This window comes from Liolophura sinensis, chromosome 12 (genome assembly GCF_032854445.1).
Source record: "Liolophura sinensis isolate JHLJ2023 chromosome 12, CUHK_Ljap_v2, whole genome shotgun sequence".
Taxonomy (NCBI): Eukaryota; Metazoa; Mollusca; class Polyplacophora; order Chitonida; family Chitonidae; genus Liolophura; species Liolophura sinensis.
This window is the reverse complement of record NC_088306.1, coordinates 3,326,993-3,352,327: the sequence shown is the minus strand read 5'-3', so window position 1 is coordinate 3,352,327 and position 25,335 is coordinate 3,326,993. Positions and strand designations below refer to the sequence as shown.

The 25,335-nt window shown below is 39.8% G+C and overlaps 1 protein-coding gene across 1 annotated transcript; it reads right to left on the bottom strand.

Moving 5' to 3' along the window:
- Positions 1–6,652: 6,652 nt before the first annotated feature.
- On the bottom strand, positions 6,653–20,623 carry LOC135479331 (protein NEDD1-like). Its single transcript, XM_064759155.1, has 13 exons — positions 20,452–20,623; positions 19,483–19,583; positions 18,649–18,765; positions 17,252–17,392; positions 16,818–17,047; positions 15,756–15,966; positions 14,952–15,063; positions 14,556–14,630; positions 13,688–13,762; positions 11,474–11,640; positions 10,244–10,370; positions 8,994–9,436; positions 6,653–6,773 (listed from the first exon to the last, which is right to left on the bottom strand). The coding sequence occupies exons 1-13, from the start codon at positions 20,573–20,575 to the stop codon at positions 6,669–6,671; spliced, it is 2,028 nt and encodes a 675-aa protein (XP_064615225.1). The 5' UTR covers positions 20,576–20,623; the 3' UTR covers positions 6,653–6,668.
- Between the last annotated feature and the right edge of the window lie 4,712 nt (positions 20,624–25,335).

Here is a 25,335-nt window from a genome sequence, read left to right as displayed (position 1 = left end):
ATCGTAGGTTTTATACATGTTTCACAAACAATTTTGAAATTGAATATTTCTTGGTATTTAACCCTACAAATTAATCCGGGCTAATTAAGGGGTTCCAATAAGGGGTTCGATCATATATGTATGCATGGGTTCCAACTCCTTGATTCCTTAGCTTGAATTTGAGGGATAGGCCTAATGATCAGACTGACTGCAACCTAATGAATTGGAAGAAATTCACTAAAAACTTTGAAATGGCCCTTTAAGGTTGATGATTCAAACAAAGTGTGTTACTTGGAAAATGCTAAACCCTAGGTGAAATACACTGTATGCATGTTTTACACATATATACACAAATGATTCACGCTGTGTCAGCAACCTGTGGATGGTCGTGGGTTTCCCCCCAGGCTCTGCCCGCTTTCCTCCCACCGTAATGGTGGCCGCCGTCGTATCAGTCAAATATTCTGGAGTACAGCGTAAAACATGAATCAATTAAATTAAATGTTTCACCTTCAAATAACTGTTGCTATGTTTTCCTGGCGGAAACTAGCCCTGTTTAAAGGGAGGTAATTCTGTATACATTGAAACAAAAAACTCTTTTCCTCCATGTTGCAATCTGAAGGAAAATAAAACAGGTCCATTATTCTGTGCAATATATGCAATGAAATAATTTCTTAGCACATAAAAACATTTTATATCAGTCTGTTTTTTTTTTGATGTATCAAAATACTGTCATACTGTCAGGCCTACATGTACAGGTATTGGCTTCGTGAAAAACGCTTTACAAATTCAATTTGTCTTGGGTTACATATATTGATTCTGAAAGCCATTTCTACTTCTGTGTGTCTTTGAAAATTGAGTGGAGCTGTTGGTTTTTGCTAGGAGCAGATTTTACTCCCTTTGTATTGTACAGTTGTACATATTGAGAACTTTTGAAAATTGGATTGTTCCCACTGGCTCCTTTTCCAGTTTCTTCAATGAAAACAAGGAGATTGTACGAAAATGTGTTTTGTGATCTATAAGATGTGGTGGGCAATAGTAAAGTGACAAGTGTACAGTACAGTCTATGTGTATATTTGAATGTTTTTAAAAGTGTATTAAAACTATAGGAAATACATGTAAGACCGCATGAATCTATACTGATAGACTCTTAATCCACGATTCTTAACAGCAACTATATTGTTGTCTGTAAAAATAATAATGTTGTTACCGTGTTTTAAAGTTTGTCTGGAAGGTTGGAAGATGTTCCTACATGAACAAATTTAAAGTTTCAACACCAAAAAAAAAATTTTTATGAGATTTATTACTCCCTGAAAATACACTTTTCTGAATGAAATTTTAGTTGATTGACAGTTAGTATGTCCCTATCTGGATGTGTGAAGTACACCTCCCCTATTGTAGGGACTAAGTGCGATGGAAGACTCATCTCAGCCCCTGGCTCTGACCAGTCAATGATACTCTGTGTACCTTGTGGCTGTGGCTTTTTCGGCCAATCATGCACAGATGGACTGCTTTGTAAAGAAAATTAATAACCCAAATACGATACCCATAGTAACTGAATCTTATTGACGGTATTAGTTATCATTTGATTGAATGACTGAATGATTATGGATTAACGCCACATTGGTCGTCCTCCTCTCAGAGCCAGAGTCATAGCTCAGTATATATGCTGAGCTGTGAGAGTATATCCTGGATGGTTGTTATCAGCATATCAGTTTACATTTACAGGCCAATTATAATTGACGGTCGCTGTGAGTTCAAGTCCAGCTCATGCTGGCCTCCTCTCCAGCCGTACGTAGGAAGGTCTGCCAGTAACCTGCGGATGGTCGTGGGTTTCCCCCGGGCTGTGCCCGGTTTCCTCCCACCATAATTCTGGCCGCTGTCATATAAGTGAAATCTTCTTGAGTACGGCGTAAAACACCAATCAAATAAATAAATAAATAAATAAGTTATAATTGAATGAAATAGTAATGGAAAGGAATATAGATGTATGATGTACTACGTAAATCTGGATGAAGTGAAGTTTTTGTAGTGGTGGGCTTGTTTATTAAAGATTGTGAACACTGATTGCAGAATTAGATCTGTAGAGGAATATGTAGATAGATGGCAAAATATGTCAGTCTTTGAACAATATGAAGTCAAAACAGTGAATTATAGATGTACATGTAGTGTATGCGGTTTCACATATTTACTATCAAGTCGGACCTTTTTGTGCAAATGAATGATACATGTATACAGGAAAAGAAAATCACAAAAATGAAGTCGTATCTTCACTGGTAATTGTATGGAGATAACAGAATTAGAACTTACTAATACAGCAGCATATGGTAAAATATAACAGCGCTTGTAAATTTCAAGCAGTAATTTTATTGTTTTTATGACTTTTCTACTTTTTATAGTTTTGTATTTTAATGTTTTGAAGCCTGGAAGTTTTTTTTTTTTTGAAAGAGGTACGTGCCGTTACTTGCTTTTGTTTGTCATTTTTAGTAAGAAAAGTTTTTTTTTTTATACTGGTACATGTATAGTAATTGTCTTAATTGATTTTCTGAAACAAAAAATGAAATTGTGTAGTTTTTATCAGTAAATAATATTCGCAGACCAGAACCACTTGTACTACCTTTTAGCTTAAATCTTTGTTTGATAGTACAATCTGTCCAACTGAGCGGGAGTTGACCAGTTCAAATGCTGAATACTGTAAGTTGGTGCAACAAACTGCATCCTGTTACCTTGGCTAAGGTCATTTAAGGAGATACAGAATTATTTCTGATTGGCTGGTGGAGAGATAAGCAAGTGCAGGCTATGTCAAGTCTAAGTTTAGTTTTTTCGTTATGGCAGATTCATTCAAGTGTGACCAGAACCGCGGAAAAGTCTCCACACTCAACCTATCAGTATTGATCCTGTATTTGATATGTACCTTAAAATTACCATAGTCAAAGGCAGCTTTGATCAAGTGTTTTCTGGCCCCATTTTATGTCACATTGTCATGCTTGAGTAAATGTGTTACTCACTGTAATATACAAAGTGCAAAAGATAATAACAATAGGCTCATTTTGTAACATTGTGAATGTGTGAATTTTTCAGTTTCTAATTTTATAGGAGCTTGTTCATTGCATAGTTTGATGATTTTTTTTTTACCATGTGGACTTACTGTACGTGTATGATCAGCATTTTTTTCACGTGATATTTTGTTGAAATAAAACTGTTGTATTCGTCAAACCAATATTACATCCGTCAAGGATTATAATATGATATATACAGAATATAGGTGCTTGGTGTTTGGGAGTGCGGCTAAATGTACACATAAGTACCAGGATCCCCATTGTCTTCAGAGGTAAAAACTACCATACCCTGTGAAAACTACCTTACCCTGTGAAAACGATACCCTGTGAAAACTACCATACCCTGTGAAAACTACCTTACCCTGTGAAAACGATACCCTGTGAAAATACCAATACCCTGTGAAAACTACGATACCCTGTGAAAACTACGATACCCTGTGAAAACACCCAAACTCTGTGAAAACTAGCATATCCTGTGAAAACACCCATACCCTGTGAAAACTACCATACCCTGTGAAAACTACCTTACTCTGTGAAAACACTCAACCAAATTTGTTCCCAGGGAAACTGCAAAAACTTAGATTTCGTAGCAAGACTACCAAAGAGCTGTAGGAGACGCATGAATGCAAAACTTCAGCTCGATACACGCTCGAACAACACAAAAAACAAACCCTCTTATTTTTCAACAGGTTTATTTTGTCTAAAATACGTAATTGACAACCTACATCCTGGTTTTAAATGGACAGGTAGAACTAGTCAAGATCATTTCACAAAGATGGCACATGTGAAAGGAAGTCTGTCAAAAACTGTCAGGAACAGGGTCCATTCACTTAGCCATGGCTTGAATGCAAGATCACATGTTACAGGTTTAATATTTAGTATTAGCAACTCAGTATGAGGTCACCTCACGTCAGGCACCAAAACTTTTAAAGTCGTTTTTGTAAGGCTTGGCAAATCCTGGTTGTGTACCATGTGTAAAATCTTTATATGTTTTACCACAGTTAACATTTCAGTGAAGAATTCAGTGTGATGTCATCTGACGTCAGACGCCAAAACTTTTGGACCCGTTTTGTAGGCTGTGTCAAGTAGTGTTTGTGTAGCAGGTATGAAATCTTGAGGTGTCTTGGTTAAGACGTAAACACCAGTTAACAGTTCTGTTGAGAGTTCAGTTTGACGTCACCTAAGTGCTAGTTAACAATTCAGTGTGACGTCAGGCGCCAAAACTTTTAGCGCTGTTTTGTAAGGCTTGGCAAGTACTGTTTGCAAACCAAGTGTGGAATCTCTTTGTGCTCTAGTTGAGGCATAAGTGCCAGTTAACCGTTCGGTTAACAATTCAGTGTGACGTCATCTGATGTCAGATGACAAAACTTTTGGACCCATTTTGTCGACTGTGCCAAGTAGTGTTTGTGTACCAAGAATGAAATCTTGAGGTGTTTTGGTTAAGGCTTTTTGGTTAACAATTCAGTATGACATCACCTAACGCCAGAACTTTTAGTGCACTTTTGTAACGCTTGCTAAGTCATGTTTGTGTACCAAGTATGAAATCTCTATGTGTTTTGCTTAAGGTCTAAGTGCCAGTCAACAGTGCAGATAACAGTTCAGTTTGACATCGCCTGACGTCGGACGCCAAAACTTTTAGCGCTGTTTTTAAGACTTGGCAAGTACTGTTTGTATACCAAGTGTGAAATCTCTATGTGCTTTGGTTGAGGTGTACGCATAAGTTAACAGTTCTGTTAAAACAGTTTGGTTAACAATGCCATAGGTCTACCCAAGATCAAGATCAGAAAGGAGTCATAGTTTCTTTCAGACTGATTTTACTGCATCACTTCATGATCATAAAAAAAATGGCATTTTCGAAAACATTAAACATTTTCACTTTACATCATAAAGCAACCGAGAGGCCAAAACTAAAGGTTGTTTGCTTAGGGTAACTTGCTCAATTTGTGAACTGCAGGTCTGTTTATTATTATTATATTATTATTATTTCCTAAAGCATGGATTCTATGGGAAGCTACTCTACATGTTATTTACTACAGAATTTCCCTCTGCAAACCTGATGTAGTCCTGCAGGTAATTTCCATGGTAACTCCTACAGCTTTAAAGGGAAAAATGGAAATTTTTCAAGACGTAAATTGCTTTCGGAAAATATACTCTGAGTAGGATAGTTTTTCAGAGGGTAGCCTGGGTTACCCCTAACAAACAACTTTTTAATTTATGCCTGACAATTCATCAGGGTACCCTATTGTCATAATACATGTATACATAAAAAGCAGGATGAAAGTCAGTTGTTAACAGTGTCATGGCTAAATCTGAACCTCAAGTTGCCTTATTGTCATACTTATAATGTTTATCTTTGATTTATTTATTTGATTGATATTTTATGCCGCTCTTAAGAATATTTCACTTATGCGACGGCGGTCAGCATTATGGTGGGAGGAAACCGGGCAGAGCCCGGGGGAAACCCACGATCATCCGTAGGTTGCTGGCAGACCTTCCCATGTACAGCTGGAGAGGAAGCCAGCATGGTGTTTATCTTTGATTACGACATATGAATGACTGCTAATACATATATCATTGTATGCCATAAAGTGGTTAGTGAGTAGCATGACAGCGAATGTGGGCAGACATGTTGTAAGTAGTGCTCAGTGTCATTAAATCGAAGTTTTTCTGACAAAAAGTGACGCCTCTTCAGATGGAGATCACAATACTAACAGCTGCATCCAGCCTTCAAATGTACAAATAGTGTGTGGCTATACAATACATGCTTTAGGATGAAACAGCAAAACTTCAATACACATCAAAGTTACCTCCCAAACGACTCATGAACTGTTCGTCAAGTTACCCTATTGCCATATTACAACTGCGTCCGGTCTTCACACCTGTACCGAGTGTGTGATTGATATAATATACAGTATGAAGCTTACATGTAGGTGACATTACTCTTCAGACAAAGTTAGCGGAGGGTTGAAAAACAATTCCTCTAAAATGTGAAGTTCAGTAACAAATCTTTGTCCAAAGGTGTGCCAATTGCAATTTTCTGGCTAGATGAGAGTGCCGATTCCAAATTCTAGATGTACACAAAGTCTTCTGGGAGAAAAAAAAAACAAAACAAAACAAAAAACAAGCATAATATCACAGTCAGAAAATTGTTTTGAGGTTTCTCCCACTGACCAGATCCTTCTTTTCGAGGTTTCCCCCACTGATCAGATCCTTCTTTTCGATGTTTCCCCCACTGATCAGATCCTTCATTTCGAGGTTTCCCCCACTGATCAGATCCTTCATTTCGAGGTTTCCCCCACTGATCAGATCCTTCTTTTCGATGTTTCCCCCACTGATCAGATCCTTCATTTCGAGGTTTCCCCCACTGATCAGATCCTTCATTTCGAGGTTTCCCCCACTGATCAGATCCTTCTTTTCATGGTTTCCCCCACTGATCAGATCCTTCTTTTCGAGGTTTCCCCCACTGATCAGATCCTTCTTTTCAAGGTTTCCCCCACTGATCAGATCCTTCTTTTCATGGTTTCCCCCACTGATCAGATCCTTCTTTTCAAGGTTTCCCCCCACTGATCAGATCCTTCTTTTCGAGGTTTCCCCCACTGATCAGATCCTTCTTTTCAAGGTTTCCCCCACTGATCAGATCCTTCTTTTCAATCTCTCGTTTTCAGCTCGTAACCGTTTGACTTCAGCGACTAATTCGGCATTGCCACAGTAGTGAGACATCATAGCGTTCATTTCCTCCTGTAAAATACACAAATGTACAATTCCTTAACATAACACGGGGTGGACTGCGCTTACAGGCATTTACCTTTCCATCTCTAAGGCACTAGAGATGTGAGTTCAAACCCGGCCCTGGACAGGTAATTTGAAGAATCTCCTGTTCTCAATGTCAGAAAGTTCATAAGTAACTTACCAAAACGGCTGCAGTGTATCCCCAGGACCATAGTATACAGTGTATCCCACGGACCATAATATACAGTGTATCCCCAGGACCACAGTATACAGTGTATCCCATGGACCACAGTATACAGTGTATCCCTAGGACCATAGTATACAGTGTATCCCACGGACCATAGTATACAGTGTATCCCACAGACCATAGTATACAGCGTATCCCAAGGACCATAGTACACAGTGTATCCCACGGACCATAATATACAGTGTATCCCAAGGACCACAATATACAGTGTATCCCACGGATCACAATATACAGTGTATCCCCAGGACCACAGTATGCAGTGTATCCCAAGGACCACAGTATACAGTGTATCCCACGGACCACAGTATGCAGTGTATCCCACGGACCATAGTATACAGTGTATCCCAAGGACCATGGTATACAGTGTATCCCAAGGACCATAGTATACAGTGTATCCCACGGACCACAGTATGCAGTGTATCCCAAGGACCATAGTATACAGTGTATCCCACGGACCACAATATACAGTGTATCCCACGGACCACAGTATGCAATGTATCCCAAGGACCACAGTATACAGTGTATCCCCAGGACCACAGTATACAGTGTATCCCAAGGATCACAGTATACAGTGTATCCCACGGACCACAGAATGCAGCGTATCCCAAGGACCACAGTATACAGTGTATCCCACGGACCACAGTATACAGTGTATCCCAAAGACCACAGTATACAGTGTATCCTAAGGACCACAGTATACAGTGTATCCCAAAGACCACAATATACAGTGTATCCCAAGGACCACAGTATACAGTGTATCCCAAGTACCACAGTATACAGTGTATCCCACGGACCACAGTATACAGTGTATCCCAAGGACCATGGTATACAGTGTATCCCAAGGACCACAGTATACAGTGTATCCCAAGGATCATAGTGTACAGTGTATCCCCAGGACCACAGTATACAGTGTATCCCAAGGACCATGGTATACAGTGTATCCCAAGGACCACAGTATACAGTGTATCCCACAGACCACAGTATACAGTGTATCCCCAGGACCACAGTATACAGTGTATCCCAAGGACCACAGTATACAGTGTATCCCACAGACCAAAGTATACAGTGTATCCCAAGGACCACAGTATACAGTGTATCCCACGGACCATAGTATACAGTGTATCCCAAGGACCACAGTATGCAGTGTATCCCAAGGACCACAGTATACAGTGTATCCCAAAGACCATAGTATACAGTGTATCCCACGGACCACAGTATACAGTGTATCCCAAGGACCATAGTATACAGTGTATCCCAAGGACCACAGTATACAGTGTATCCCAAGGACCATAGTATACAGTGTATCCCAAGGACCATAGTATACAGTGTATCCCACAGACCATAGTATACAGCGTATCCCAAGGACCATAGTATACAGTGTATCCCCAGGACCACAGTATACAGTGTATCCCACGAACCACAGTATACAGTGTATCCCACGGACCATAATATGCAGTGTATCCCACGGACCACAGTATGCAGTGTATCCCAAGGACCACAGTATACAGTGTATCCCAAGGACCACAGTATACAGTGTATCCCAAGGACCACAGTATACAGTGTATCCCACGGACCACAGTATACAGTGTATCCCAAAGACCACAGTATACAGTGTATCCCAAGGACCACAGTATAAAGTGTATCCCCAGGACCACAGTATACAGTGTATCCCACGGACCACAGTATACAGTGTATCCCATGGACCACAGTATACAGTGTATCCCACAGACCACAGTATACAGTGTATCCCAAAGACCACAGTATACAGTGTATCCCAAGGACCACAGTATACAGTGTATCCCAAGGACCACAGTATACAGTGTATCCCACGGACCACAGTATACAGTGTATCCCCAGGACCATAGTATAAAGTGAAAATTTATTGCTTATAGCATTAATCAAGTCAGATAAATTAATTTTATTTGTATTGTACTGTGTAACAACCTTACATATATGTGCCCCTCCCCACCTCCCTTGCTTACCAGTTGTATCTGGAACTGCCGAATCATCTCCACGTGTACAGAGAGCAGCTCTGCCCGCAGGCTATCATGTACATCCTCAACTGCCTCCTTCACCATGTTACGGAACATCTGCTCCTGGAATGTCTGTGCCTGCTGCAGCAATGGGGTATCAGAGTTATCTCCCCTGGCACTTTGATGCCACTGGCTGGTATGGCCATGGTTATGAGTCTGGGAGAAAGAAGCTCCGCCCTCAACAGCTGGGTGTGACCGCACACCGTTCACCTGGGAGGGAGCTGTAGGATGTTTCTCGTCAAAGTCGATGTTTCTGGGGAGAAGGGCATCACTCGTTTGTCTCTGGTACTCGTCTTCTTTGTCTATCTGCATGCGCTCTGTGATAGGGAGACTTGGAGAGGCTGATATGTCAGGGCCACGAGGGCTAACAAAGGCAGAACTTGATTTGCTTCCTACAAAATGTTTAGAATACAGAGATCATGTACCGTAATTTCTCAATTTTGTTTCTGTTTACATTTAGGAAAAGAATTTTACTGGGGTTTTCTGTTGTAGTCTTCACGAAGTTGCCATCATAATGAAAAAGTCTTCAGAGACTTCTGAATCAATGCAACAAAGAATGTAATATATTTATTTATTTGACTGCTTCTTTTACGCTATACCCAAGAATATTTCTCTTATATGACAGCTGCCAGCATTATGGTACGAGAAAAACCATCTGCTGGTTGCTGACAGACCTTCCCACTGCCAAAAACACTAATTGCTTAAGCTATTGATACAGAGCCATAAAAATAAATGGTGAAAAAAAAATTTTGGAAGAGAAAAAACAAACTGAAAAACAAAATCACATAAATAAGATCAAAAATCATTGAAAAGTCAATCAGGCTATCGCAAACATTTACCATCAAATAGCAAATATTGCAGACAAAGACAAACCTCTCACTATATTTTGAAGAGGGTCATATCATAAGAGGCTGATTGATTGATTGATTGATGGGTGTTCAATGTCATGCTCACATTTTTTCACTTATATGATGATGGTCAGTTTTAGGAACAAAGGAAACAAAGATGGAGTAAACCAACCACCTGTGCCAGTCACCTGTTGACCTTAAGCTGCAGTCAAAACAGTGACGGATGAATCCAAACATGATTGGTCAAGAGCTTTTTCTTTCTCTCCCCATTTTTTTCTTTCTTGTCATGTCATTTTTACAGCACTAAAAAATGCAGACAGAGGTCTGCAGGCAAAGAACAAATATACATACCTAGGCCTGACCTCTGAGGGCCATGAGAGTGGAGAGATGAGGGGTGGGAGATGAGAGAGGAGGGGTGGGAAATGAGAGGGGAGGCTTCAAGCATAACACTGCCTCGCTCAGCATCAAGGGTCACAGGCTGAAAGTGGAGACCATTACGCATGAGTTTACACCTGAGCCTGATTTCACACACCCAGGTTTGCATGGACACAAGGACAAGATTTCATCCTTACCTAGGATATCAATCTGTTTTCCATGCTACTTAAGGTAGCTCGCTACGTTTACCTCTTAACACAGGCTGGTTCATCCACCTTAGAGGGCTAATTAAATGCTTTATGTGACATTTGATTAATTTCTTCTCAGAAAATCTTGAGTAACAGTTTATGATCTTAATGTGCTTTCGAAAGTTCATGTTTACATACCACAATTTAGGTGAAATATCGGTACTTAAAGTAGTGGTGAGTACTGAGGTGACATGTAAGCACACATCAATAAGCAATCGAAAGCAAGGTCCTGTCAAACAGCACACATGCCCAAAATTACCAGGCAGTACAAAAAAAAGTTTGAAAATAAATGTGATAAAAATGAATAAATCTCTTAATGGCTGACTGATGTGCTAGCCTATACATATATGTAAGTCCTTCAGCTACCTCCACGAGAGGCTGACCGAGGCTGTTTCCATTCTGATTATCTAAGGCAGTCAGTTACCTCTCTTGAATGACTAAGTCACTCAAGAATCACCTCTCATCTGTGGCTAAGTGAGTCAGTTACTTCTCTGATTGGCTAAGTGGGTTAGTTACCTCTCTTGAGTGACTAAGTCTGAGTCACCTTTCTTCTGTGGCTAAGTGAGTCAGTTACCTCTCTGATCGGCTAAGTGGGTCAGTTACCTCTCTTGAGTCTGAGTCACCTGTCTTCTGTGGCAAGGTGAGTCAGTTACCTCTCTGATCGACTAAGTGAGTCAGTCACGCTTCTTGAGTGACTAAGTCTGAGTTACCTCCCTTCTGTGACTGAGTGAGTCACTTACCTCTCTTGAGTGACTAAGTCTCAGTTACCTCTCTTCTGTGGCTAAGTGAGTCAGTGACCTAAGTGAGTCAGTTACCTCTCTTCTGTGGCTAAGTGAGTGAATCTCTTGAGTGGCTGAGTAAGTCAGTTACCTATCGGAGTGACTAATTGAATCGGTTACCTATCCGCTGACTTAGTTAGTCTGTTACTACTCAGACTGGCTATAAAGCGACCAGTTACCTCTCTGGCTGTAGCTTGGTACTCAGGTAGAGTAAAGCTGCCTCCCCTGGAGGTGTTCACAGATGTGTGCATGTTGCCCACTAAGGGGGAGGTGGTGTAAGTCGTCTCTGCCCCACGTCTTCCAACCTTCAGGGAGTTGTTGTCATTCAGCGGTGAAAACAACCCAACTGCAACGACAACAAAACAATCAAATGCAAAATAGGGAAACCTTCCTACCTCAAGCAATGAACAGAAAAAGGAAACAAAGACCATCTGGTGTCAGAAGGAAACCCTGGACACTTCATTGGCTGAGGTTGTCCATAAATTATAATGTGCTACGACATGACGACAAGCCGCCTGATTATAAGACAACATAAATCATGAGCTTACATGGTTTGAACGAACAAAGTTTAATATTAAAAAAATATTCTTTTACGAAAAGACAAAAAATATTGTATGTTTCAGTTCCAAACTGTTCTCATAAAATACCCCCACACATGCAAACAAAGTTTTATAAAAATTGGACATCATTATTATTATTTATTTATACTGCCCAGAAATCAACAGCCAATTAGCATCACAGAAATCATTTAATATGCAAATTTGCACAGATCTTCAATACATCATGTAGCCTCTGAGTTTCATCATTCTCCCCCACTTAAGATTTGGTACGGTATATGACCAGCCAGACGACCAACCAAATACATAGGTATGTAAATTTGAGGGTGGCACAATAACCCATATAATCAACAGACTGTATTATCATGATCATCTTCACATCATCACAACCATCACATCATCACAACCATCATATCATTAACATCACATCATTACCAGCATCACATTATTATCTACATCACAACATTACAAACATCACATCATTACCAAAACCACATCATTACCAACATCACATCATTACCAACATCACATCATTACCGACATCACATAATTACCAACATCACATCATCACCAACACCATACCATTACCAACATCCCATCATTACCAACGTGGGGTCTATGTGGCTCGGTTAGCACGCTAGCGCAGCGTAATGACCCAGGAGTCTCTCACCAATGCAGTCGCAGTGAGTTCAAGTCCAGCTCATGCTGGCTTCCTCTCCGGCCGTACATGGGAAGGTCTGCCAGCAACCTGTGGATGGTCGTGGGTTTCCCACGGGCTCTGCCCGGTTTCCACATACCATAATGCTGGCTGCCGTCATATAAGTGAAATATTCTTGAGTACGGCATAAATCACCAATCAAATAAATAAATAAATGAACAAACATTACCAACGTCACATTATTACTCACATCACATTATTATTAAAATCACATTTTATAATCATCGCACTGTAATGTAATAATCATCAACTTACCATTACCAACATTATATTATTATCCACATCACAACGTTACCAACATCCCATAATTATCTGCATCACAGCATTACAAACATCACATCATTACCAACATCACATTATTACCAATGTCGTATTATTACCAACATCACATTATTATCAGCATCACATTCTTATTAAAATCACATCATATAATCATCACACTGTAACATAATAACAACATATCACATAATCATCACATTATTATCCATATGACACCACTACCAACATCACATTATTATCCGCATCATAACACTGCCAACATCACATTATTATCCGCATCACAACACTGCCAACATCACATTATTGTCCACATGACATCATTACCAACATTCCAGCAAGGATAGCACAGGGGGTAGAGCTTCTGCTTCAGAAGCGGTAGATCCAGGATCAATCCTGGGTCGAGTCACCCCTAAGACTATAAAAGAGGAAGTTGTAACTTCCTCGCTTGGCGTTCAGCATGAAGGGGATAGTGAAACAACTGGTTGACCCATATCAGTATAATGGCTCTGGTGGGGCGGCTTACTTGCCTTCGATAAGTCGTCTCTGTGAAGCAGCACTAGATAAAAGAGCGGTGGAAATCCGTTTTGCGACAAGGAACCACATTACATACACCCCCATAAGGATTCCTTTGTCGTCATATGACTGAAAACTTGTTGAGTACGATGTTAAACCCCAAGCACTCACTCACTCACTCATTACCAACACCTCATTACAACATTACATCATATGATAATTTCATCATCAACATTACATTATTACCACCTTCACAACACCACCAACATCACATCATACAACAGCTTCATCATCATCATTACATCACTGGCAGGCCGTTCACATACCTCCCACTCCTTCCAGACCAGAAGAAATGTTGCCACTTGCATTGTCTAGACCAGACTCTTCTTTACTACTGTGACCTGAAGAAAATAATATGTATATTCCTTAATAAGACCAGCATGTATATTTATTTATTTGATTGATGTTTTACGCTGCACTCAAAAATATTTCACTTATACGACGGCGGCCAGCATTATGGGGGGAGGAAACCCACAACCATCTGTAGGTTGCTGGCAGACCTTCTGATGTATGGCTGGAGAGGAAGTCAGCATGACCTGGACTTGAACTCGCAGCGACCGCATTGGTGAGACGCTACTTGGTAACTTTGTATGGGTGAGCCCAATGTACAGCTTTTTGTAGTGCAGGGCAATTGACCAACATCAAACTGATTCTCAATGTGAATTTCCTTCAAAACAATAAGGACTGGATTTTAACTGAAAATGTTACACGTGCATTCCCCATCTTGTCTCATTGATAAATCTTCAAACAGCAGAGTGTTACCTTAACCTAGCTGATCCACTGATCAGATTAGCATAACTAGAAATAAGCAAAATAACTGAAGAAAAGAAGAACATCAGCTAAAACGTCTCTTACTCGGCACAATTCTCCTGAAGATGACATAAGTCTTCAACCTTTTCAACAATTGCGAGAGAACTATGGGGTGTAGAAAAATAATTTGCAGGGTATTTTGAAGTTTGCATCCTTATTGACATTGACGTTTTTAACATCATTTTCATAATAATTGATTGCATAAAAAAGGCTTTAGTGGTTGAAAAGGCTTACAAAAAAATTACAGTGACTGAAGTTGAAAAATTGAGGTTGTCGAAATGAGTTTCTTCAGTGTTTAATAATTTGCTTATTTATAAGTGTTACCTTCTCGAACATGTAAAGGTGAGAAGACGCCTTCCATGGCCTCACCATCTATGGTATCACTCCTCCTGGAAGGACCTGGGAACATCAATGATCAGAGCATATTGGACCACACAATGTCGGACACCTGTAAGGCTACAGGAACATGTATGACTATTTGTTGACGACTGGTGTTTACTCTTGTTCTTAACACTTTTTCTTTGAAATGAGGGCTTTAAAGTTTAGAGTGGGCACTAGACCAACCTATATACAAAATTTCATGTAAATCTCTACATAACATTAACTTTAACAATGTTGACAGACAGGCAAATAAACCTCAGTGTCACTTGCGACTCACCTGCTGAGTGAGTGTGGTCATTACACAGAGCAGGGTACGCAGGTCAGTACATTGAGACTCACCTGGTGAGTGGGTATGATCACTATGTGGAGCGGGGGACACAGGTAGGTGGCGGCGCTGGCTAGACTGGCTGGGAGAGAAGCATTGCTTTTTCTCTGTCATCTTCACAGTGAGCTGTGATCAAATTGAGACCGAGAAAAATCAGCTGCCTCATCGTTTGAAATTTTATAGACCGCGTTACATGTAGAAACAATTCCCCATTGGTTTATCTTAGGTTATTTCGGCCTTGAACACTATTCTGAAAAAGACGTACCTGTAACACCAGCCTTTAACATCATAAATCCTATATCTTAAGTATTAAACCATAAGCTTCTATTATCCTGACTACCAAAGTCTACAAAGGTTAGTCTGCCTGCACGATGTGATGACCCAGGAGCCTGTCACTAATTTGGTTGCTGTGAGTTAATGTCCAGTTCTTACTGGCTTCCTCTCCAACCATATGTGGGAAGGTTTGACCGCAATCTGCAGATGGTCGAGGGTTTGTCCCAGGTTTTGCTCGGTTACCTCCCACCACAACGCTGGCCGCAGTCGTCAGTGTGAAATATTCTTGAGTAAGGCGTAAAACACCAATCAAATACATAAATAAACAAGAAATACCTGTGAATTACATTTATCATTATTATCAGAATATCTGACACACAAACTTACTAAAGGACACAGTTCAGAAGATCAATCTAATCCTGTGTATTTAGTCCTGTACATTCTATATTGTATACCACCTTAAGCTAAATTGTCAGACTCATCCCATAAGGACGACGTCAGGTCTCAAATGTGCGAATTGATCAAAGACTCACTGTACACGTTACCTGAGAGGTGGTTGAATCTTCTGGTATGTTCCTAAACTTGATAGCCTGCACAGACGATCGGTGAGCACTTAGAAGTTTGACGGGGGTTTTACCCTGACGGATGTCGTAAACATAGATCTTCCCTCGTGTTGACCCCACCGCCACTGTGGAGCCATCATTCTTCATGTCAATGGACGTCAACGGGCTCTCCGTCGTGATTGTGTTCATGATTCTGTGAAAACAAAAACGGGGTAAATACAGTTGCTGGCCCAGGACATCTTTTGTAATGTTTGGAATTCCCCAGCTCTCAGCATGTGTGATAGTTGCGGAGTGGGGTAAAACTCACTGAGCTATACAGTTGGGAGAGTTACAGAGAGAAACAGCCCCAGAAGTGACGGACTGATGAAATGAAACATTTATCGCTGTTCACATGCATGTTAAATCTTCCCAAACAAAAATCGATGTCAACTACGTTTTGGACAAATTAACTAACCTCTTCTTAGTTTGGCCTAACCAGAAATGGCCCATTGCAATGTCACAAATTTACTAGAAAGGGCATTGTTAGTGTGTACTCTACCACTCTGCTTCACCTGACATCTTGATCAGGTCACTAACTGCTATGGGATAGGTTTGGAAAATGTGATTATCTTACTAATTGAGACGTAATTGCCATGGACCCTCTTGGTTGGTTGAGTCTCACAAGTCAGTTAATTACAGAGACCTCACAGCTGATATCAATTTCTGCTGGGGAAGATTTAATGCCCGTGAGAACAGCAGTTTTTTAATGTCAGTCCAACACATTTGGGTGTGTGTCTCTCTGTAACTCTCACAGCTGCATTGCTCGATAATAGTTACCTCACTCCTTCAGCGGCCAGCATTATGATGGGAGAAAAATGAGCAGAGCCCAGGGGAATCACACGCAGGTTGCTGGCAGACCTTCCCACGGCCAGCTGAGGAGGAAGCCAGCGTGAGCTGGACTTGAACTCACAGACAGTAGGTAATGAAGGCTCCTCGATCATAAAGCTGTCTTAGACTTTTTGTAGCACAGCAGTTCCAATGAACTGAAGGCCCTTCGCTACTCACTTTCTGCCCCTGGTGTCACACAGTAGTATCCTCTTGTCCAGCCCTACACTGCACAGTAGCAGGGCGTTCAGGGGTGAGAACGCCACTCCAGAGGCAGGTGCGTGGTGACCTTGGTTGAAGGAGTGCAGGAGACGTCGCGCACTGGCGTCCCACAGTGAGATGGAGCCATCGTCTGATGCAGACGCCAGGATGGACTTCTCATAGTAACTGTACTGTACCTGACGCACTGCCTGGAAGAGGGAGGGAAGAAGAGAATTCAAATGGTTATTGTGAAACCGATTGTTCTCTAGCTCCAAATTTTCAGAAACTTTGACGTTTGTATAGCGATTATACAAAAAAATGTCCTTAATTCTTAAACTGTTGGATAATTAACGCATAAATTAATCTGATGAATTGAATTTTTTCACTTTTGATCAACGTAATTTTAATCTTACCTGACTATTGGGGGCCACTAAAGGGCTACAACTCTGTCCTGTGACTACACTGTGTAAGATTATCTCCCCTGAATCCGACCCCGATGCAATGTATGTATCATTCCAGTTGAACTGTACGCTGGTCACTGGTCCTTTGTGGTCCTGTAAAACAAAAAACAGAATTAATTGACTTATTTCTTTGTGGAATGTTATGCTTTGTTGAAGAGTATTTAACATTTATGAGGTCAGTGGAGTTCATGTTTGGATGAGACAGGCTGCAGACTGAAGGAAAACCTACCACACTATGCCAGGTGTTTTAAATGTACCTTTGGTCTGGCAAATCTTGTCTTGTCCCACAAGTCTTTTTATCATATAGTCTGGTAGGAAAAATTGTTTATAAAATGTTTGGAATACAAGAGCTAATATGTGATGTTAGTGAGGTCTCACTGAATTTTCTTTTTATGACTTGTGCACAAATCTATTTTTCTATAATTCCAACTTTCTCCAGGACAAAGATCTCTCCACCCAAGTCAGGTGAGGTAGAGACAACAGTTTTCAACTTGGCGAATGTGTATACATACAAATACATGTGTATAAACATGCAGTATACTTTTTCTGTGTACATGATAGGTACTAGACAAGGACAGCCACACAGAAAAAAAAAACAAAAACAAGAAAAACCCCCAATAAACAATGTGCCTTTATTTTCACTACCATTTGGACCTCACAGTATCATAAACCATGAACTTTGCAGTTTAGCTTTTACAGTCCCCGTTTTTCCGCATTTAATTGAAGGGGTGAGAAAACATAAAAACTGCATCAATTTTAGATGAAAGAGTGTGAAAAGTTAGGTGTAAATATGGTCTTCTTTAACGGGAAAGTTTTGTGTGGGACGGCCCCTTGGTATGTACTGTCTTTGTGTGGTGGGTATTTGGGACGGCCCCTTGGTATGCACTGTCTTTGTGTGGTGGGTATTTGGGACGGCCCCTTGGTATGTACTGTCTGTGTGGTGGGTATTTGGGACCACCCGTTGGTATATATTGCCTTTGTGTAATAATGCACATTGAGGATGAAACATATGTTTGATAAATATATTTGCACCAGAAATTGTAATATATTCACAAATATCATCAAAATTTGGATTAAATGTATGTGTTTGGATATAAACATCAAATCAATATTCAAATAAATTCATTAGACATGCATAACATCCTCATTTAGAACATTATTATGTAGTGAGGATATATACCAAGATGTGGTCCCAATTACCCACCATACAAAAATACTTTCAAATACCCTTTTCTCCTGAAAGAAAAAATATTAAAGACCATATTTACAAATAAGTTTTCATCTGATTTTGGCATCATTTTTATGTTTTCTTCTCCTGTAAGCACTTTTCTGAAGACAGTAGTACTTACCATGTAAGTTTTCTTGTATAGTTTCTTCTTGCAGTCGTAGATAGCTATGGCATGGTCTGACCTGCCCACCAGTAAGTACCGCGAGTTGGTATTGAAAGCTACACATAACCCTCCAGCCTGTCAGATTTCATGAAATAGCGTAATTGAACAAATTATGTGATTAAAATTAATAATGCTACTGTCATGATATTAAAAGTGTTAAAAGGCATACATTTGTAAATTAAGAATAATAAAACACTGCCACTTTGTGTTGAGGACTTAGCAGTGATCACGGCCTGGAAACAATGATTTTATATCTGTATTTAAAAATAATAAATTATTTCTAAAAGGATGCATGAAAAGGTACTATAAAACAAACATTATGGTTTAAGGAAAACAAAAAATGATATGGAAAAAAAAAGGGAAAAGAATGTTTGAAGCATACATTATATCTCTTTCAATGATTCGAAACAATACCATAAACGAGATCCCCAGGAATGCAGGGCCAGCTTAAAGGCACGCATTCTGACAATTCCCCAATAAAGGGGGACTAAAGCTTGGAACTGTTCATCAGACCACAGGAGTTTATCGTTTGGACTGAGAGCTAAGGAAAGCTATTTTTATAGCTAAGAAGCTTTTTGGGCAATTTTATAGGTTATGCCACATCCTACACAAGGCATCCTTTAGTAACAGTCTCAATAATTTTATCAGAATAATGAATAATGATTATAAAATAATTTTCACATCTCACAATCATTTTTTTCAGGTTTTTCTGCAGCACTGATTATATTAAAAACACCTGACAAAGGCTGTATACTGATTCTACCACTGTCTATTAGACCACAAATACTATACCTTATTCTCAATGGGGATCTGAGGGGGGTTCACAGATAGGTTGTTCACAAACATCAGAGCAATCTTGTCATTATTCTGGGAGGTGCTCGCTAAAATGCTGCCTGAAGACTCGTCAAGGTACATGTAACAAGCTGCAATCTTAAACATCTTTACAAACATCTTTATACCAGTATTTGGCCTTAAATCTCAACCATGACCAACTTATTCATTCTGCCTGATTATGAGAGTTCTATTGACCTTAAAAAGACTTGCCAACCAGGGAATTTATTTATATTCCTTAGGTGATTAAAAATTACTCCCTACCAAGTTCTGAACTACCCTGTTTTTTCTAAAAGGGTTGGGTCAACCTTAACATGCCCAACACAGAGCTTTTTACAATGGCCTAACTCTGAAGCAGAGACTTATATACATGTATAAATGTTTTTTTTCAATGGCCAGATTTGTTTTGCACCTGATAGTGTTATTTGTAGAGGTCAACATTAAAAGTCAGAAGCAGCACCCAATCCGTCATTTTACTAAGATATTTATCCATATAGAAAAAATCTGTTCTATCTTACTCAAATAAATAACTGACTATCTATTTGACTGCCATGTCCCACGTGCTTAAAGAGGCTATACCAGACAAAAAAATCCAAATTCGCTAATCAAATCATATTATCTGAATTTAGGAAAAAAAACCCTCAAATTATCACCTTTTAGTAAACATTAGACTCATACCTGTACTTTCTACAGTGTTTAAATTACTATGAAGTTTGAAAAAGTTATAATGCAACTCTTTTTTTCAATTTTAGAAATTTTATTAACAATTCTGAATGTTAACACTAGCACAGCTGTGGCTGGTACTTTATGAAAGGTAAATTTTTAGGCTGTTCAAATGTAACAGTAAAAATCTGATTGTATTTGTGCTGATTGATTTTTTACCCAAAAACCTCCTTATAACCTTTTTGATGAGACACAAACAAAGGATACGATCATGGTTCCAGGCAATGGATGAGACATTATGGGCATGAGGGTTGGTTTGTTTGTACAAAACATAACCAGTGTCCCACAGTTTGATGTCGTCCCCAACGGAGACCAGTCTGACCTCTGCCATGTCTACTGCGGATGTAGACTGTCACAAGATACACACACGGTAAACTGTCACTCTGAAACAGACACAAAATGTCAGTAACCTCGCGTCAACATATTATGACATTACAGCTAGACAGACTTCCTATTTTCAGTACTTTCAACACGTGAGAGATAGATTTATATTATATTTATTTATCTGATTGGTCTTTTACTTACTAGTACCTGACGGCGATAAGCATTATGTTAAGAGGAAACAAACAAAATTGAGGCACTTCATTCACATAAAATGGATTTAAGGTCTGTTTGGACAACCTTCTTCACATATCTGATTGATAGTGTCAACTTGATAGATATTCAATATAGCGGATATTTGCTTCTTGTCAGTATGTGTTGAGAGGCCTTAAGTTTGGGATACACAAGAGCTTAAGAATCAACTTAACTCGACTGGTCATGCAGAGTTGAGTTGAGTTGAGTTGGGTTGGGTTTTAAGCTCCCTTGTATGTCAAGCTTCAGAGGAGCACAACTCAGTACAAGTAAATGTAGGTAAGAGGTCCTGTGTCAGATGATACTGACAACAAACCATGTCTAAACGTATGTCCTCCACTCAACACTGACAGACTGTAGACCATTTAACATATTTATGGAGGTTTTCCAAGGTAAACCTAACAGTATTAACAACTTTGCTAAAAAAATAAGACGAAATAAAAAGTAACTCAGGCCGGACTTGGTCAGTGAATCACATCAGAGAATAAGATCAGCTGCTCATAAAGCAAAATTCACTACTTGCACAATCTTTACGGAATTACAGTTGACTTTCCATAACTGGATAGCAAGTCACGAGAAAATTATGAAAGAAACCCACGAAAACTGGCGAGCGAGTAACACCAACCCGCAAGTTTGGACAATTACTTCGATTGGAACGACACGAAATGGGTGCCGGCCTTAGAATGGATTTTACCCACTTGATAAAAGGCTTCCTGTGCCATATGACCTGCTAAAGATCTAAAAATCTATTAAAATAAGACTACTGTGCTCTGTCAATGGCACAAGACACTTACATCTCCCGCTCTTTGTAAAAATATGAGTAATCATCGTACAAAACGTGGATCTAAAACAGATGACCATAAAAAAGTGGAAAACGGAGTGATAGGCGAATGAATACATGAATGTTTGCGGTTTAACGTCATACTTGGAATCGTAATAACGAGGCATCAATAGATCATTAAGCCTATTTCATATCTATTTCATGTAGATTTCATGAGTTCTATCCCGCTGTGCATTATTTTTCTCTCCGTTTCATTCCGACATACTTTAATACTCATAAATTCATTGAATTTTAAAAACAGAAATAAAGGCATACAGTTCAAATACATTTATAGTAGGGTTTGTGGGTCATATATTACCAGTACCGGTAGCAGGGTATGCATGTATGTAGGCCTTCTTTGACGTGCCGGTACCGGTAACAAAAAATTCTTTTTCTTTGTCCAGACAAAAGTTTATGGATACTTTAAAGTAAACTTTTACGAGCTCATGTGTAATAAAGCCATTCTAGGTTTAAAAGCTGTGTTCATTTAGAGTTTGAAAAGCTTCTTGTGACGTCATCTAGAGGCGATATGATTCATAAAGTCCATAATATAATTTAAACATTTAAACGATTTTTCAAAAAAGTCCATACCGGTATATATTAGCTACATGTACTTGGAAAATCGAATCAAACTTTTTATTATTTTGCTAAGATTATAACTCAAAATAGTGCCTTTCAGAAAATCCCAGGCTCGTACTTGTAATGTTTAGACCTACAGAGTTAAAATCCTTCTAAATTTGGAAAAAAATTATACAGCTACATACCCGCGCATTATAACTGTAGGAACTTTATTAGCAATATTATTAGCCTCCGTGGCTCAGTTGGGTTAGCGCGCTAGCGCAGCGTAATGACCCAGGAGTCTCTCACCAATGCGGTCGCTGTGAGTTCAAGTCCAGCTCATGTTGGCTTCCTCTCCGGCCGTGTGTAGGAAGGTCTGCAGCAACCCGCGGATGGTCGTGTTTTCCCCCTGGGCTCTGCCCGGTTTCCGCCCATTCTAATGCTTGCCGCCGTCGCATAAGCGAAATATTCTTGACGGCGTAAAACACACACACACACACACACACACACACACACACAAAATTAGCAATATTCTAAAATATTAGGCATAATTCGATTGAATTTGTGTCGATCGATTTTTTCTAATTATTTAAAAAATACAGTCTCTTTAAAATGAATCTAAAAATACAGCACAAACATGTGCTGAACCTCAATACATTTATTTGGTGGGTGGGTGGTTGGGGGGGGGGGGAGCTTATGTTGACTTGCCATTTTATTTCTACGGTATGATTTATTAGGTCACATGGTATACCTTACTTATAACCAACGACTGACGGAAAAGTCCGCCTATAGGATGTGTTTAGCAGCCACTAGCTGCAAATGTAGCCAGTGTATTTGGTCCCTGCGAACTTTCCCCCACCAATTTGACAAATTTTAAACCAACGTTAAAAGAGATATATGGAGATAAAATAGAATATAAACCATCTGCTTATTTCGCGCAGTACCGGTATTGGCAATACTTCTTTCATGATTTACCGCCTTATACACTTCACATTGAATTCCCTCAGCAAAAGTGCCGATATGACCCCCGAAAAATGACTATAGCACATGCATTAGTTTCTCTTGTATAGGCCTAGTCAAACTGATAATAAAAACAGTTTTCACATTGCCTTATGTTTGAGGCTGAAAAACAATCACGATTTTATCACAAAGTGCAGCTTGCCAGGCCATCCTCGGCCCCAGAAGCCATGACTGCGATGTTGAACATTAAGCCTACCTAAGGTGTCCACTCCAACATGGTCCGAGATTAAAAAAAAAAACCAGGATCATATTTGAAGATTGGTAAGACAACGAGCTAATATGTTATTCTCGTTTACTCTGCGTGATAAAATGGCGGTGAAGAAACAAGGCCATAGCACAGAATTACACCAACAGCAGCATGTTTCCTGCGACTGGTCGCCATCGAGAAAAATCTTGAGTATAGTGCTAAAGAATAACTAAAATCAACCAGATTGTATAGTTTCGGGGACCTACAGTTTACATTAGTATCATTTTTCACTTTTCTTTCTTTACTCTGATTATATTCCCCTAGGCTACTGGGGAAATTTTCGTGAACATTATTTAAGTACCGGTACTGTAATCTTTTACTCGCGTGAATAATAAGGACCTTTCCGACATTAAAAGTAGTGTTTAGAGTTGAAAATTGCCGGTGACATCAGAGTGCCCAGATGAAGCCCAGAATTCAAAATTTTAATGAGTGTAGCCTAACTGTCTTTGTTGTGTCCTACGCACATGGTATTGTGTTAACTACGTAACATGACGTCATTGTACACGGCACTGTATAAGTCATTCTATGACGTACCACGTGTAGCGGAAAAAATCCTTGTCTAGGGCTGGAAGGTAGATGTAACAGTACAGTACATGTTTTGGGAACAAATATATACCGCTGGGTTGAGTTACTCTTCTAAAAGCTGCTATAATTTGGCGACGAGGATTTCCGATTACCTTTTGGGACAGTTTTTCAAGGTGGATGACTACCAAATCGTCTGTTACATAATCGATTGCATCTCCTCAGATGGCTTTACAGATTACTGCACTTATGCCATTTTTTCTACACCGGGCCAGCCTTGATTACCATAGTCTCAGTGGAGGAGACATTTTGAGAACTACTTACTTGTTGCTGGGACAGATCAAATGTATGCTGCTCGGAAGCTCAGTGCATTTTCTTCACTTTACCGGAGGTTGGTAATGATGATGAAGACGTGTACGTTAAAGTTATGAAAACGTTGAAGGGTTGTTTCAAGCCTGCTTTCAACATACCAGGCGAGGGTCACCGATTCCGTGCTTGCGCCCAGTTACCAGGTGAGGTTGTTGATATGTAGATTGCTGTGTTACGTGATTTTGACGCCACATGTTCTTTCGGTGATTCTCATGGTGAAATGCTGCGTGATCAGGAGATTGAGAAAACCAATTAAACTCGTATTCGAGAGTGGTTCTTGCTGGAAAGCGACTTAAAACTTCCCAAGGCTATTTAGACCGCCCGTCATGTAGAAAGTGTGGTGAAGGAAGCCAAATTCATCACCAGGCAGAAGTAATCAACGACCAGTAGAAAAGAATCTACATGTGCCAAGGTTAACTTCAAACCTAAACGTCAGTTCAAACAGAAACAGTCCACGACAGATGCCAAATCTATGGATTCAAGGAAACCCGATGTTTCCAAGAGAAAACGCTACAGATGTGGCTCACCCAAACACCATGCCAATTTCTCCAAATGTCCAGCTTTTCATAAAAAAAAATGGACAGCTTGTGGACCTAAAGGCCATTTTGCTTTGGTTTGTCAGCGTTCTAAGAAGGAAGTCCAGAAAGTGCGTTATGTCTCAGAGTCTGAAGACTCTAGTCATGCTCACGTACAGTGTACAGACTTCAGAAGAAAAAGGTTGTACAATGTGGGGTAAAAGTGAACTGCATGCAGATTTGAACTTAGAGGTTGATACAACCTTTGATGTTTCTTTGCTTAGTTTGAAAGCGTTTGATAAATATTTTGTCAGAGAAGCATTTGAACTACGCAATTCAAATGCACCAAGCATCACCAGTTATACTACTCGAACCATTGAAGTAATAGGTTGTTTCCATACTACTGTCTTATAAAGGTAAATTTACCAATGCAACATTCTGTGTAGCACATAAAGGCACCAGTCTGA